The 15,757-nt window shown below is 44.7% G+C and overlaps 1 protein-coding gene across 2 annotated transcripts in view; it reads right to left on the reverse strand.

Moving 5' to 3' along the window:
- Positions 1-2,196: 2,196 nt before the first annotated feature.
- omd (integrator complex subunit 5 omd) overlaps positions 2,197-15,757 on the reverse strand; it is an 87,647-nt gene continuing 74,086 nt past the window's right edge. For both annotated transcript variants that reach the window (XM_075673303.1, XM_075673302.1), the window contains one exon: positions 2,197-5,459. In XM_075673303.1, the coding sequence (XP_075529418.1) occupies positions 4,941-5,459 (519 nt within the window). In that variant the 3' untranslated portion in view covers positions 2,197-4,940. The remainder of the gene's footprint in view (positions 5,460-15,757) is intronic.

A 15,757-nucleotide genomic window follows, 5' to 3' on the forward strand; every position in this document is an offset into this window, starting at 1 on the left:
GCATGCTTTACGCGAAGCTTGCCGACATCCTTCTCGAGGGCATCCAAGTGCTCCACGAAGTGCAGCGGAAGGTTCCTCGCGAAAACGAAGCCCCAGAGGGACTGAACCATCTGCCAGGTCTCCTGTAAGGACAACGTTGAGGCAGCCTGCCCTACCACGTCATCGCTGCCGTCGTCGCCATCCGATGCAAGCACGTTTGCGACGATCGTCTCATCGGTGAAAAGCACTTAAGCTGTGCGGTTTCTTTTGCACCGGCAACGGCGTACGTGCCTTGCCAATGATCAGCAGACGGATCAGCCATCTTCCGTTTCGACGGCGAGTCAAGCGAAGTTTAGAAACGGGGGGCAGGAACAACTTCGACACTACCAACAAAAACGAACGCGAGCGATTAAGCTGTTCGCAGAGCTGCGCTGAATGAGGAGCCAGCGAGCAACATGCGCGCAATCTGCTTGCGGCGCAGTTGACGCGGCCCATTTGTGTTTCCGAGGGTGGGGCGGTGTATGGGCATACTTGCGAGGGGTCGAAGGGCTACGGGAGAGAGCCGCATTAAGACGGCTGGAAAATGAGCACGCGGCGGCTGTTGGAGCAGCGGCCCATCGTGCAGTGGCGCGAATTTCTCGTTTTCTTTTCAAGGATTTCGCCTTTCGCTACACTCTAAAAACAGTTGCACCCTTTGGGTTGTATATTTGCCACACAACGATAATCATCATCTGTCTTGTCCGTATTTCCTTTCTTTAACGCGGCGAGCAAAAAGCCAGACTTCATAGTTATAACCGATAATGCGGCGTCAGGGCATTGTAGTAGATGGGTTATTTCACAATGGGAAAACATACAAAACGTCGACAGTACAGCAGCTTCCCATTGTTATAACCAATATATTGTTAAAATCGGTATCATAAGTGGGTTCGACTGTATACGAAAGCCATATAGAGAGGTTGATCAGAGTACAGATTGCCATTCAATCATATATTAAAATCACCGAACCAAAATAAATCGGTGTTGTTGCTGCCGTTCTTGCAAACACAACCCCGAAGTTGTCCACTCGAAAAGTCTTACCACTTTAAGCAATTTAACAGCACAAACTAACTGCCGCCACCGCTGCCGAAAGTTTCAAAATCAGCAAAAAGAGCATGAAGTGGCACCGTGGGCACCGTTGCATGTGGCGCCACCTTCACCACCCATGCTTCACTTGTATAAAGTTTAGTTTTTCCTCATGCTTACGTATTTTAACTTTAAAACAACTTTATTGCACAGCTATGTTTTTTGAACAAGATATATTTCATTTTTTTACTCGCTCTTTATGTTCGTTTTAAATTGCACACCTCCTTTGTGGGCTGCAAGTTGCAGCACACCATTAATGTGGCATCAGATTTGAAGTGGCAAAGATGAGCGCTTCTACACATGCGTAGGAAATCTTTGAAGAATCAGTTTCTAAGCGCTCCATTTGTGGTGCCGATTACGCTACAAGGGGTTTCATATACTATGCCCTATCAATGCAACTATCCCTTCACCTTTTCCGAAGCATGCCGGCAGCTTCCGCACTTACAAAACTGACCGTGTCGCCCCGCCGCCTCTCCATGCATTGGCAACCCCCCCTTAAATTCCTTGAGGCTTTCCTGGATCTTCCTTGAAAATGCCTTTGAAATTTCGACTTATTCTAAGGAACTGTCTTCACAATGAATAGAAGCCTATGGCTTGCAGAGTGCTAGCCATGTTGAAGATGTCTAAACTATAGACTGACATAGCTCTAGCTGCTTCTAGCCTGCTCAAGCTGTATCAACTAGCTAGTAGCCAACTTGTACTTCCCAAGTTCTACACACACATATACATATGCACGTGTAAAAGACTTTAACAGACTAAGTGCGAGGCAGACTGGGCACGAAAGCACAGTGGTTATGCTAAGAATCGTTATCTTGCCGCAATCCGGATAAGAACTATTAATCAAACAATCTGTTTCAGTTTTCTTACACAGGAAATTGAGATTAGCAAGAGAAAAAGCTGTCCAAACAACTGCTTGACAAGGCTCAACAACCTTAGGAAAAAAAAAATATACCTAATGGTCCAGCAGGTTTTTGTGCCTCTTCCTTCAAATTGTGTGCTTATTCAGCACGTGCTTAAATGTGCACACTGTTTGCAACACTTGTCTCTTGCAGCCATATTGCACAAAGGCAACAATAACTATAATACAAGGGACGCTCTGAAAGTAAGTTTTGTCATTTATTTTCACACGATAACCTTATTGAAAAAAAAAAATATAACACCATTGCATCATAAACTATACATCTTGCACTATCGTTCCACATAGTCATCACTGACGTTGAGCTATCTGCCGTAGCATGCAATCAGTTCAAAGAAACCACTCTGGTTTCTTTGAACTGTGCGCTGAAATGCAAAAATTGTCACACAGCCTTCTCCACCTCAGCACTGTTTCGGACGTGACGTCCCGCACTGTCAATGCAGGGTACAGGTGCCAATTTATACCGGATGCACTTTCATTGGTGACCAAGTCGTCGGCACACGTCTGTCTGCCATCATGATTTGTACTCGAATAACCTCTGGCACGCCGGTCTGCTGCTACTCTCTCTTCTTCGGTGCTCTGCGCATGCGTCATTCCTCCTCCGCTGACGCTCCTTCTGTTGCTGAACGAGCAACGGGCGTGGATTTTTATGGCGATTGTTTATTTCTCCTAGTGTACTGCTTTCTATTTAAAAAAAAACAAAGAAGGCGAAACTTACTTTTGGAACACCACTCGTAAAACAAATATTGCAGAGAACTCACAGTGCACTAGCGTTCTAAAATTGCACAGCCATGTTGCTGCTGTGTTCTGTCACATACGCAGCACGAGTTTGAGCAGCTCAGAAAGACATTGCTGTGGTGAACTTCTGAGCAACTCCATTACATGCTCATTGAAGTGTCCGCACTAAAAAATTCACCAACGATCATGATACTCCCTACTGCGAAATTTGGGTGCAGCTTGTTTAATTGTGCAACATGTTTTAATTTCGCGACATATGGGCCGGTGCAGACAATCTGTCTCGTGCGGCACAGTGCATACGGAGCAAAGTGTGGTGACACTGCCTCGATAATCAGGAGATCGTGAGGCAGCGTGTAGGCGACGCATGGGCGCGATTCACAGAAGCCACCGCAGACAGACCTCCCCTCGTGCAGCACTTTGTTTCCATATATGGTGGCGTCATAGCTGAACAGACGACGTGCGCTACTCTGGAGCCATAGTCGCCGCGGAGCCCATGTTGTATGACACGGCTTTTCTCTTCAGGCTATCGCCACACCCTCCTGCTCCGCTTTCCTCCTTAGGCTGTCTTCTCTATCGCCGTCTTTCATCACCCGCTGTGGTTCACGTTCGCTCTTTCATCCTTCGCTGTGCTTGTTCGTCTGGTTACGCCGAGGGATGCCGATGCTTGCCACTGGGACGGGCACCTAGGAGCTGCACTTTAAAACGCACAAAGATGGTTACATATTTTGCCTTTTCTGTCAGCCTATGCAAGTTGATTGCTTTTCAAAAGGACAACCTAAGCTGCCCAAGTGGTAGTCATTAAAGTGTAGGCGGGCTTTGCCAGAACGACAGTGTACTCGACTGTCTGGCAACGAACTTGGAATGCATTATATAACTGCGCAAATGACAACAGACGAAGAAGGAAACCTGTGTGTTCCCTTCTTTGTCCGTTGTCGTTTGCGCGGTTACATAATGCATTCCAATATGGACCACCAACTAGCCTTTCTCTCCCTGTTAAATGGCAACGAACCCCAACAACTGCCAAACAAATATGCTGATCAGGACCCCAACCTCATACGGGAGTGTGACAGACTGGAACAGGCTGGCAACAGGGCACTGTCCACCAAAGGTGGACAAAAAAAATAATTTTCGCACTGTGGAGCTTCACATGCGAGACTTCGATACCTAGTGTTGGTTGAGTTGTCGTCCCCTTAAGCAAATTTATTCTCTTCCCCTCTCTTTCTGCATCAAGTGCAGAATGGTTTGAATGGCTGTGAACAGACAACACTAGCCAGCAAAGTTCTCTCTAGAGATCCAGTGACACACATAAGCAGACGGGCCACATGTGTATTTGAGGTTATATAGCCGACACCCAAGCAAACCATGCTTACCTTATACACTAAGAGGCAAGTCATAACAGCACAGTCATACTGGCGCGATGCAAGCAGCTGTGGTAGAGCGATTATTTTATTGAACATGTATCGCGGCTCTAAGGAACAGAGCAAATAGGAACTGATTTCTCAGTTCCTAATTTGAGCACAATAAAAAGCCATGACACATAAGTGGCACGAGACCGGCTCACAAACATCTGCAAAGGGGCCAACTACTTCGTACAGTAAAAACAGCCCCATACCAGTGTCACATGGTCACTTTCGATTGCGCTTGGGCCCGATTTGGATTGAGCTCGACTCAGGTATAGTGTTGCTACATGGTCACTTTTGATTGTGATCTTGCTCATTATGAATCCAGACAATCACAATCCCTGCATGGTGATAGATCCTCTAGATCATGATCGTAGGCTGATGATCATGTAGTTCTGAGGGCGGCCAACAATCAGCAGACGACAGCCTTACCCACAAGAAGAAATGAAACATTTCCTAGAAAAAAAAAACATTTTATATTGCAATTTTTGCAGCGTATTAAAGAAATCTGATAAGTAGTTTGGGCCCACTAATGGCACCTGGTGCACTTGAACTCATCCAAACTAAATCTGAACTGGACCGTGTAGAAGCAATAATTTTTGATAGAGATCAAGAAATTCAATCCAAATTTGGCTTGATCGGAAGTGGCCATGTAACACTGGTATCAGACAGCCATGCTGATGTAACATTACATGACATGTTGCAATCATTGGTGGCATACCGAACCTAGGGTCCTCAATGACCAGCACTTCCAACATTCAGCAAGGTCCACATTCACACTAGTTTCATGTGTCGACACTGAAGAACTTCTGGAAGATCAGTCCGCATGTCTGTATGTTGCTGATCATGATGGCTCTCAGCCGCTCCATGTACTTGAGGTCTGCGGCGGGTGCCTTGAACTCGCGCCACAGCTCACCAGTCGTGGGGTTCTTCTGTGTGAACAGTGCCGGGCTGGGGACGTTGTTCCGCATGTACTGCCAGACATCCGACAACACGCAGAAGACTTCGAAGGGGCTCAAGAGCGGCAGCACCTCACCGAGACTGTTCATGGCTGGCGGGAGCAGCTGGCCCAAAGACATAATGCGTAGCACCGTGCGGGTGGTCTCGAGATGCTTGGGGCTCGAGGCGGCTGCCTTCTCCTGGCAGTTGCGCCAGTGGGTCATCGCGACGGCCATGACGGCACGGAGGAGGACACTGCAGTAGCACAGCGACGGCCGCACTGATGCCACCAATCGCAGGAGGTCCCACAGAATTGGGTGATCCACAAACATGGCCTGGATGTGAAGGTCACGCTCGATGGTCACCTGTGCAAAAAAAGAATGTAATTGTGGGCTTTGACATCCCGAAAGTGCACTGAGCGTTATGTGGAATGCTGTAGTTGAGGGCTCTAAAATGTTTTGTCACCACCCATGGTTTCTTAACCCATTCGACGGCATGGAAGAGCTGGGTTGGCAAGCTTTCTGCTAGTTGATATTTTCTTGTTCATTTCCTTGCAAGTCTCTTGTATACCTTCACTTCTGCAATCAATTATTGCAGTTTTGTTTACTAAGTGCTTAAAATATTGTGCACATTGCTTTTTAATGCAAAAGCATTATATGTCTCATGAGGCAGAAAAGCCTGCGGTGTCCGCAACTATTGGTAACAAAAGCCATCATCATTAGTGATGTCATCAGCATCTTGTACGATGTCAATAGTAATACACAATTAAAGTTGGAATGAGTTAGAGTAAGATGATTTAAGATGGAGTAAAGTGAATTAAGGTGAAGTAAAGTGAGTGAAGATTAATAAAGTAAAGTGGATTAAGGTTCATACAAATTAGACAAAGGTGGATTAAGATAAAGTTGTGAAGGTTGTGTGTATGACATATGATGACACAACCAATTAATTAGAGAAGTCATTATGCTTCTGCATTCAAATCACGTAAGAATACGTAAGTGACTGTCAATTTTTGCAAAGCATCCCATAGTAAAAAAAATGACATTTTTACCACAATTTAGAATAATGGTGCTTTCACAGTTAAGAATTAACAAGCACCTATACTCGATCTAACAAATCATTTGCAGCACTGCCGAAGGTACGAGCGCAGTCGAAAGTGACCATGTGACACCAGTATAAGACATTTTCCTGTCCCAAGCAGTTGGCTCCCTTGCAGTGGAATGTAGTTCCAGGCATAATTGCTTATTGGTGGGATTAGACAGCTTTATTTCTGCTTGGTACGTGATACGTTCCAGCGATTCATGACATGTTAGGACCTCTGTGCATGCACTGCGTACACTGTAAATTACTATGGCCGTGGGTAGATGACGCAAGGCAGATGGACACATCTCGGGGAGCATTCGGCCTTCCCACAGGCTAAAAGTTCCTGCAGCCTCCACAGTGCTGTGAATGATGTGCGAGATGAAGAATATATGCAACAATTTGTCGATTTTACCCTCATCGAAATATGGCCACCACAGCTGGGAATCCAACCTAGTGCCTGGCAGCAGAATGCATTGCAGCCACTGCACCACCACAGCGGCCTCACCTGAGCCATGGCAGCTGTAGCTTTATGACATAGCCTGCCGCAATGGGCAACGAATGCTTCTTGCACTCTTCTCGCCTGGGGTGGTGACATCGAGTGAAGGGCAAAGCAAAAACAATGCTGCAAATTTGTTAAGGCATAAATCTAGAGGAACAACACTTGTCAAGGTGTGAAAAACCGATTCGGAGACGAGGTTTCATGAGTAACATTGTTTGCTGGAGCATGATTACGACGAAGGCGCCAAATGCAACAATGAACATAAAAAGGAGACACGAGACACGTCTCGTGTCTCCTTCCTATGTCTATTGTTGTATTTGGCACCTTCGTTGTAATCATGCATAACCAACTCGCCCACCAGCATGTGCTGTTGGAGCATTGCTGCATGAGTGCATGGTGAAGCAGCTGTGCCTGGCTTGACAATGCAAAAACTGAGGCTGTGTGTCATAGTAACTCCCTTCCTTCGATTCAGTGTCTTGTCATCTGACATTCTGAGAGACATGACTGCCACAACAGTGACACGTCTGGATCACGATTGAGAGGCAGTGTCAGCAACGTACATCATCGAGGGTAAAAGGAGCGGTCTTTGCGAGGCACCTCAAGCCCCAGAAACAGACACAGAGAAGTAAGGGTAATAAGTTCGGCTAGTTGGTTTCTGCAGAAATGCATGTTTACCTCCGAAAAAGAAAAAAGGAAATAAAGAAAATAAAACATGAAAACTGACACAGGTTAACGACGTGACCGATAAAAAAAAAAAATTCACCCATTATGATACTCCCTCATGCGAAATTTAAGTGCAGCTCTGTGTGATGTGGGGATGCTGGCTGCACCGCTGTGCCGCCATCATCACCACCTAGGCCTGGCTCATACGCCCGTGCCACGCGAAGCTGGCCTGGGGCTGGAGCGCGAGGAATGGCGATGAGGAAGCTGACCAGTTGGTCTAGGGCTTTAGGCAGTAAAGGAGGTTCTAAAATATTTTTTTGCGTGAATGGGTCCCAGACGACGCAAGCACATTCTAATCGTGACCTTAGTGATAATTTCTGGTAGCTCTAGCTGGTAGCGGCTGGAGACGGTGAATGACCAAGCTGTAGTTCCCTTTTCCAAAGGCGGAAAAGCAATGTTAGGCGTGCTACCTTTCTTCGGGATTCTAGGGTGGCAATATTATTTTCATTAATCAATTTAGAGGGGAAGTCATAACGTCCATAACAATTATAGACGAAGCGGACGGCAAGCCTGTTTACGTTTTCCAGTTTTAAAATATTTTTTTGCGTGAATGGGTCCCAGACGACGCAAGCACATTCTAATCGTGACCTTAGTGATGATTTCTGGTAGCTCTAGCTGGTAGCGGCTGGAGACAGGGTGAATGACCAAGCTGTAGTTCCCTTTTCCAAAGGCGGAAAAGCAATGTTAGGCGTGCTACCTTTCTTCGGGATTCTAGGGTAGCAATATTATTTTCATTAATCAATTGAGAGGGGAATTCATAACGTCCATAACAATTATATACGAAGCGGACGGCAAGCCTGTTTACGTTTTTCAGTTTTAAAATATTTTTTTGCGTGAATGGGTCCCAGACAACGCAAGCACATTCTAATCGTGACCTTAGTGATAATTTCTGGTAGCTCTAGCTGGTAGCGGCTGGAGACGGTGAATGACCAAGCTGTAGTTCCCTTTTCCAAAGGCGGAAAAGCAATGTTAGGCGTGCTACCTTTCTTCGGGATTCTAGGGTGGCAATATTATTTTCATTAATCAATTGAGAGGGGAAGTCATAACGTCCATAACAATTATATACGAAGCGGACGGCAAGCCTGTTTACGTTTTCCAGTTTTAAAATATTTTTTTGCGTGAATGGGTCCCAGACGACGCAAGCACATTCTAATCGTGACCTTAGTGATGATTTCTGGTAGCTCTAGCTGGTAGCGGCTGGAGACGGTGAATGACCAAGCTGTAGTTCCCTTTTCCAAAGGCGGAAAAGCAATGTTAGGCGTGCTACCTTTCTTCGGGATTCTAGGGTGGCAATATTATTTTCATTAATCAATTGAGAGGGAAAGTCATAACGTCCATAACAATTATAGACGAAGCGGACGGCAAGCCTGTTTACGTTTTCCAGTTTTAAAATATTTTTTTGCGTGAATGGGTCCCAGACGACGCAAGCACATTCTAATCGTGACCTTAGTGATGATTTCTGGTAGCTCTAGCTGGTAGCGGCTGGAGACAGGGTGAATGACCAAGCTGTAGTTCCCTTTTCCAAAGGCGGAAAAGCAATGTTAGGCGTGCTACCTTTCCTCGGGATTCTAGGGTGGCAATATTATTTTCATTAATCAATTGAGAGGGGAAGTCATAACGTCCATAACAATTATATACGAAGCGGACGGCAAGCCTGTTTACGTTTTTCAGTTTTAAAATATTTTTTTGCGTGAATGGGTCCCAGACGACGCAAGCACATTCTAATCGTGACCTTAGTGATAATTTCTGGTAGCTCTAGCTGGTAGCGGCTGGAGACGGTGAATGACCAAGCTGTAGTTCCCTTTTCCAAAGGCGGAAAAGCAATGTTAGGCGTGCTACCTTTCTTCGGGATTCTAGGGTGGCAATATTATTTTCATTAATCAATTGAGAGGGGAAGTCATAACGTCCATAACAATTATATACGAAGCGGACGGCAAGCCTGTTTACGTTTTCCAGTTTTAAAATATTTTTTTGCGTGAATGGGTCCCAGATGACGCAAGCACATTCTAATCGTGACCTTAGTGATGATTTCTGGTAGCTCTAGCTGGTAGCGGCTGGAGACAGGGTGAATGACCAAGCTGTAGTTCCCTTTTCCAAAGGCGGAAAAGCAATGTTAGGTGTGCTACCTTTCTTCGGGATTCTAGGGTGGCAATATTATTTTCATTAATCAATTTAGAGGGGAAGTCATAACGTCCATAACAATTATATACGAAGCGGACGGCAAGCCTGTTTACGTTTTCCAGTTTTAAAATATTTTTTTGCGTGAATGGGTCCCAGACGACGCAAGCACATTCTAATCGTGACCTTAGTGATAATTTCTGGTAGCTCTAGCTGGTAGCGGCTGGAGACGGTGAATGACCAAGCTGTAGTTCCCTTTTCCAAAGGCGGAAAAGCAATGTTAGGCGTGCTACCTTTCTTCGGGATTCTAGGGTGGCAATATTATTTTCATTAATCAATTTAGAGGGGAAGTCATAACGTCCATAACAATTATATACGTAGCGGACGGCAAGCCTGTTTACGTTTTTCAGTTTTAAAATATTTTTTTGCGTGAATGGGTCCCAGACGATGCAAGCATATTCTAATCGCGACCTTACGACTGTGTTGAATGCCAATTGTTTCACAGATGGAGGAGAATGTTCCGGCTTGTGTCTCAGTAGGCCGAGTTTATGTCGAGCAGACGCACAAACATTATCAATGTGTTGCAACCAGGTTAGACGATTGTTGATGGTTACACTCAAATATTTAAAGGAGTCTGTTTGAGTGACCGCAGAATGATTAATAGTGTATTGATATGCTAGAGGGTGTTTTTTGTTGGTAATGCGCATAAAAACCGCTTTTTCTTCATTAAGTTTCATTTCCCAGGTGTCGCACCAGTCAGAAATTGCAGTAAGACTTCTATTCAGGATCAATTGAAATTGGCACCTTTAATCTTTTTGTAAAGTAAGCAGTCGTCCGCGAACAATTTAGTACTCACACTATCATCTATGCAGGCTGTTATGTCGTTAATGTACACTAGGAAAAGTAGCAGTCCGAGCACGCTTCCCTGCGGCACTCCTGAATTTACGGGGAGATACCAGAGTAATGGCCCTCAACATCGACAAATTGTCCGCGAATGCTCAAATATGCACAGATCCAGTTTACAATGTTAGGTGGAAACCTATAGTTGCTTAGTTTTGTTATCAAACCAAAATGAGAGACCCTATCAAAGGCTTTGGTGAAATGGAGGAATATAACATCAACCTGGCTGGCTTTATCAAGAACGGAGGCAAAAGCGTAGACGCTAGAGGGAAGCTGAGTAGTGGTAGACAGTCCCTTACAAAAGCCGTGTTGGCATGGGGACAGAATACCATGTTTTTCGAGAAATTCCGTCATGTAATTTGAGATAATATGCTCTAAAAGCTTGCAAGATGTAACCGTCAGTGATATAGGGCAATAGTTTGATAGTAATGTAGGGTCACCTTTCTTAAATACAGTCACAACACGAGCGACCCGCCAGTCTGATGGAACGATGCCACAAGATATGGACGAGCGGAAAATTACCAGAAGAAAATGTGAAAGCCACTCGGCATAGCGACGAAGAAAAGCATTAGAAATGCCGTCAGGACCGCATGTCTTTTTTTGAGTTTAGATTTAAGAGCATAGAAAATATACCCTCGTATGTTATAAAATCAGAACTTACGTTTTCCACATCTTTAGCAATGACCGGAGAGCACTGATTAGACTCAGAGAAGATCGAATGGAAGTAATGATTACATTTGGATGCCTGGTGTTGCTTATCTTGAATTATCTGACCATCAATCTTTAGGTGGTCAAGAGCTTGCCTCTTCTTATAGTTCAAATGTCGCCAAAATTTTTCAGGGTCAGTCTTAAGAAATTGGGTGAGCATGTGGGAGCAATAAAACTGCCTACCTGCTCTAATTTTTTTAGTGAGTGTTTGTTTTAGCTCGTCGAATACTGGGCCAAATTTTAACGCGGTGGATTATATCTCGATTGATCCAAGGATTTTTTCGGTGCACCTTCTCCATTTTACTAGGGATGAAGTTATCAATACAGAAGTTGGCAAATGGATTTCAGCTTTAGCCATAGGTAGTCAACATCATCGCCAGAGAAATCTTCCAGTGCTAGTTCAAGGTAATCGATAACGGACTCGTCATTTGCTTTAGTATAGTTTTTGAAGGATTTGCATTCTTTAAGCGCATTATTGTTTGAACTATCCGTTCGACATGTGAAGCACACAAGCCGATGATCTGATATGCCTTCCTCAACGGTTATTTCAATGTCTCGAAGAGATCTGCTGTGAAAAACCAGATCAAGAATAGAGGAAGCAGATCCCTGCACCCGTATTGGAACGTGAACTGCTTGGTCGAGATCGCAAGCTAACATTGTCTCGAAGATAATTTGGTCCACTAGAGTAGGTCACGAAAGTTTCTTCCAATTTATGCTGGGAATGTTAAAATCGCCAGCCACTATTATGGTCTTTCTGCAATATTTAACAATATGTTCATGCAGTTTGGTGAGGACATCCGACGTGGCACAAGGCGGACGGCACACTGCTACAAGGTTAAACAAGAACCCGTACAAATTGATCTGTAGGAACAAACTTTCATGATGATCAATTTGTTTTATTAACGATACAGACATGTTTTTGCTCACAATAACGGCCACACCACTGCTATGGGAAGTTTGGTCTCTTCTGATTGTTTATGTACGAAGGCATTGCAAATGTTTGCTTTGATGCGCACGAGATGGTTGGTTGTGGATCATCCTTCTCTAAAGCTACATTGATATGGATCAAGAATTTTGTTTGACTCAAGGAAGTGTAAAAAGTGACGGTTTATAATTTTTTCAAAAAGTTTACAAATACAACTTCGGAGGGCGATTGGGCGGTAACTAGTTACTAATGTGGGGTCTTTGCTGTGTTTCAGAATCGGAACAACAAGGGCTTCTTTCCATGCTGTAGGGAGGTACCCCGCAGCCCATATAGCGTTGAAAAGTGTGAGTAGCGTTATTTGAGCACCACTGGGGAGGTGTTTAATCATGTCATACATGATCCTGTCCGGTCCAAGTGCAGAGCTCTGACATGCAGCCAGGGAAGCTCTCAACTCCGCAATGTTAAAAGGCAGGGTATGGGGTTCGGTCTGTCTGCATTTGCAGTCGATAGCCTTGCATTCTGCTACTTGTTTGTGCTTTAGGAATGCCTCAGAATAATGGTTAGAACTGGGAACATGCTGAAAGTGTTTGCCAAGAGCGTCGGCTTGGTTTTCCAAGCTGTTCGCTTCATTGTCCACTAGGGACGACAAATGAATTTCTTGTTCTTTTAGCCTTCTCAGCCCATCCCCATACTTTAGCTTCGTCAGTATATGAATTTATGCTGGAGAGAAACCTTTGCCAGCTTGCTCTCTTTGCCTGTCGTCACATCTTTTGTCCCTGGGATTTAAACTGTTCAAATTCTAATATATTTTCGGCTATAGGACATTCACGTAGTTTGCGCCAAGCTTTATTTTGTCTCCTCCGTGCCTCTTTACAATCATCATTCCACCAGGGGACCCATCTTTTGAATGGGGTGCCACTTGTTTAAGGAATGAACTTTTCAGTGGCATCAATGATAAAAGTGGTAAGGTATGAAACAGCATGATCTATACTAAAATTATCTATAAAGTCTTGTGATAAATTAGTGAATTCCTTAAAACATTCCCAGTCAGCTGAGGCCAGTTTCCAGCGAGGGACGTGCGGAGGGAAGCCAAGCTGGTTTATTAAGTTCAATGTTACTGGGAAGTGATCACTTCCAAATGGATTTTTTATTACACATTATAAATCAGGGAATATAGAAGTGGAGCCAATTGACAGGTCTATTGACGAGTATGAATTATGGTGGATTTTTAATAGGTTGGTTCCTTCTTATTGAAGAGGCACACATTGCCGTTTGAAAGGAAATTTTCAATGAGACGACCTCTCGTGGCCCATCGTGAGGCTCCCCACATCGTGTTGTGAGTGTTAAAATCTCCCACGAGCATCTAAGGCTCAGGAAGCTGATCAATGAGGTTATAAAAGTGTTTTTTCGAGATGATGGTTTGGGGGTATATAAATGGTACATACAGTGACCAACTTATTAAGAAGAATGGCCCAAACTGACACTGCCTCAGGGGACGCCTGAAGGGCGACGTGTCGGCAAGCTACAGACATGTCGGCTACTATTGTTACACTGCCGGAGGCGTTAGCCTCATCACGGTCTTTTCGAAAGATGGTGTAATTTCGAAGGAAATTTGTGTTTGTAGGTTTCAGATGTGTCTCTTGGACACACAGCAACTTTCGATTACGTTTTTGTAGGAGTTCTCTAATATTATCACGGTTATGAAGTCCTCTAACATACCATTGTAGTATTTGTGTCTCCATTATGATAAACGTGTTTTGTGCTGTGGGTTTAAGAGATGAAGATTATGTCACAGGCCCTTTTGTGGCACTGTGACGTGAGTTTTGTCTTTTTTGGAGTGATCACGAGAGTATCGCCACTCCTTAGGCGCTGGTGGCGCCATCTGGCTGGTTGTTGTGACAACAAGCAGCCAGTAGGACACACGCCTACGTGCTTCTTTGAATTAGATGTTTTCTTTTACTTTTATTGTCACAATTTCTTTTTTCCACAATGGGCACGACTGCGAGTATGCGGCATGCTCCGCATCACAGTTTACACAGTGGAGATAGTTCTCACACGATTCAGAGGAGTGCTCATGAGCACTGAATTTAGCACAAGTTTGGTGGCCTCGGCAGTTCTGTGAACTGTGGGCAAATTGCTGGCATTTAAAACATCTCAGAATGTTTGGGACATACGGTCTGACGTGGATCTTCAAATACCGTCTCAATATTCTCAGGGAGCACACTTGAACCAAAGGTAAGTATTAGATGCTTTGTTTTAATCTATTTTCTGTCATGACTTAGCAGAATTCTTTTAACATTTATTACGTTTTGATCGCCTCCAGCCTTCTAATAATTAGCTTCTGTTAGCTCTATCAGGTCATCATCGGAAACAACACCATGGTTGGTGTCCATTGTGCAGCACGGAGTAACTGCCACTGGGACATCTCCAAACAATACCAGGTTATGCAGCTTCTCATGTTGCTTTTTGTCACGGAGTTTCCAAAGGAGATCGCTGCTAGGCATCTTTGATGCTTTATAGCCTGGTCCAAGTGCTTGAGTTAAGGATTTCTAAACAACAAAAGGTGACACGGTTCGTGCTTGTTCTTTTTTTTTTTTTTCAGAGTGGATGACGTAAAATCGGAGGAAGGTTTCTTTTTGGCGACCAAAAAATTCAGAAATTTCATCGGTGTGCCCTCTCTTCAGGGAGCGATCAGGTAGTGGAGGGAAGGAAGTAGCCATAGGTAGACATGCAGTTTTCAGCAACAATGCCAGCCACCCACCATGGAGCCTTACAAGGGGATGCTGCAGGGTCAGTAAAAACAGGGCCTCCAAATGCCAGCTGTACTTTACCACTATAACCAAATATGACATAACCTAGGTTGGCGACTCACATAAGGCTAACCCTTGCTGCCTGGAAGATCTGAAGTAATAAAGAAATGAGTACGAGACAGGAAAGATGAAAAGTGAGAGAAATACGAAGGCTGGAGGGGGAGGGAGACAGGAAAAGGCAACTACAGATTTCCCCCAGGTGAGTCAGTCCCGGGGTGTCGTCTACATGATGCCGAGCCCAAACAAGTGTGTTGCCTCCGCCAAGGGTCCTTAAAGGTCCTAACACTCAGCATCGGCTCAACCTTCAGGATCCCCTTTTCCCCGGACACGGCTAAGCGCCGCACGGTTAAATGCAGAAGGGTCCAACCCTCGTGTGCTTGGGTACGTGGTGTCGCAACACGTAAAACACTTGCTTACGCAGACATTCCTGTCGGGAAAAGCAGAGGAGGAGAGTATGGTGAAAGGGTGAGGAGGAAAGAAGTGCCACATGAGACATGCTTCACAGCTGTGACAAGGCATGCGGCGAGTGTGTACACTGATGCCATATATGGAAACAAAGTGCTGGCATGGGCTTCAGACCCATTGCGCATGCGTTACTTCGCCTGCGCCGCCGCCGCTAGAGAATGCGCTCTGCACGAGGCATGTGTTTCTGTGTTCATGCTTCCCTTCTGAACAATGAGCTGTCCAAGCAAAGGCTCAGTGCCGCCGTTAACAGGACTCTGTCATTGAGAATCAAATTATTCGCCACAATATCTTGCGAATTAAAAATGCCTAAACAAGTGTGCTCAAAATTTGCATAAGGGAGTATTGCAATCGTCTACGAATTTTTTTCCTACGCCTCAACATGATTTATTGGCACACAGGATATGATTATAGAGTTCTAGATGAATAATCTGTTGA

Source organism: Dermacentor variabilis, chromosome 10 (genome assembly GCF_050947875.1).
Source record: "Dermacentor variabilis isolate Ectoservices chromosome 10, ASM5094787v1, whole genome shotgun sequence".
In the NCBI taxonomy this organism is placed as follows: Eukaryota; Metazoa; Arthropoda; class Arachnida; order Ixodida; family Ixodidae; genus Dermacentor; species Dermacentor variabilis.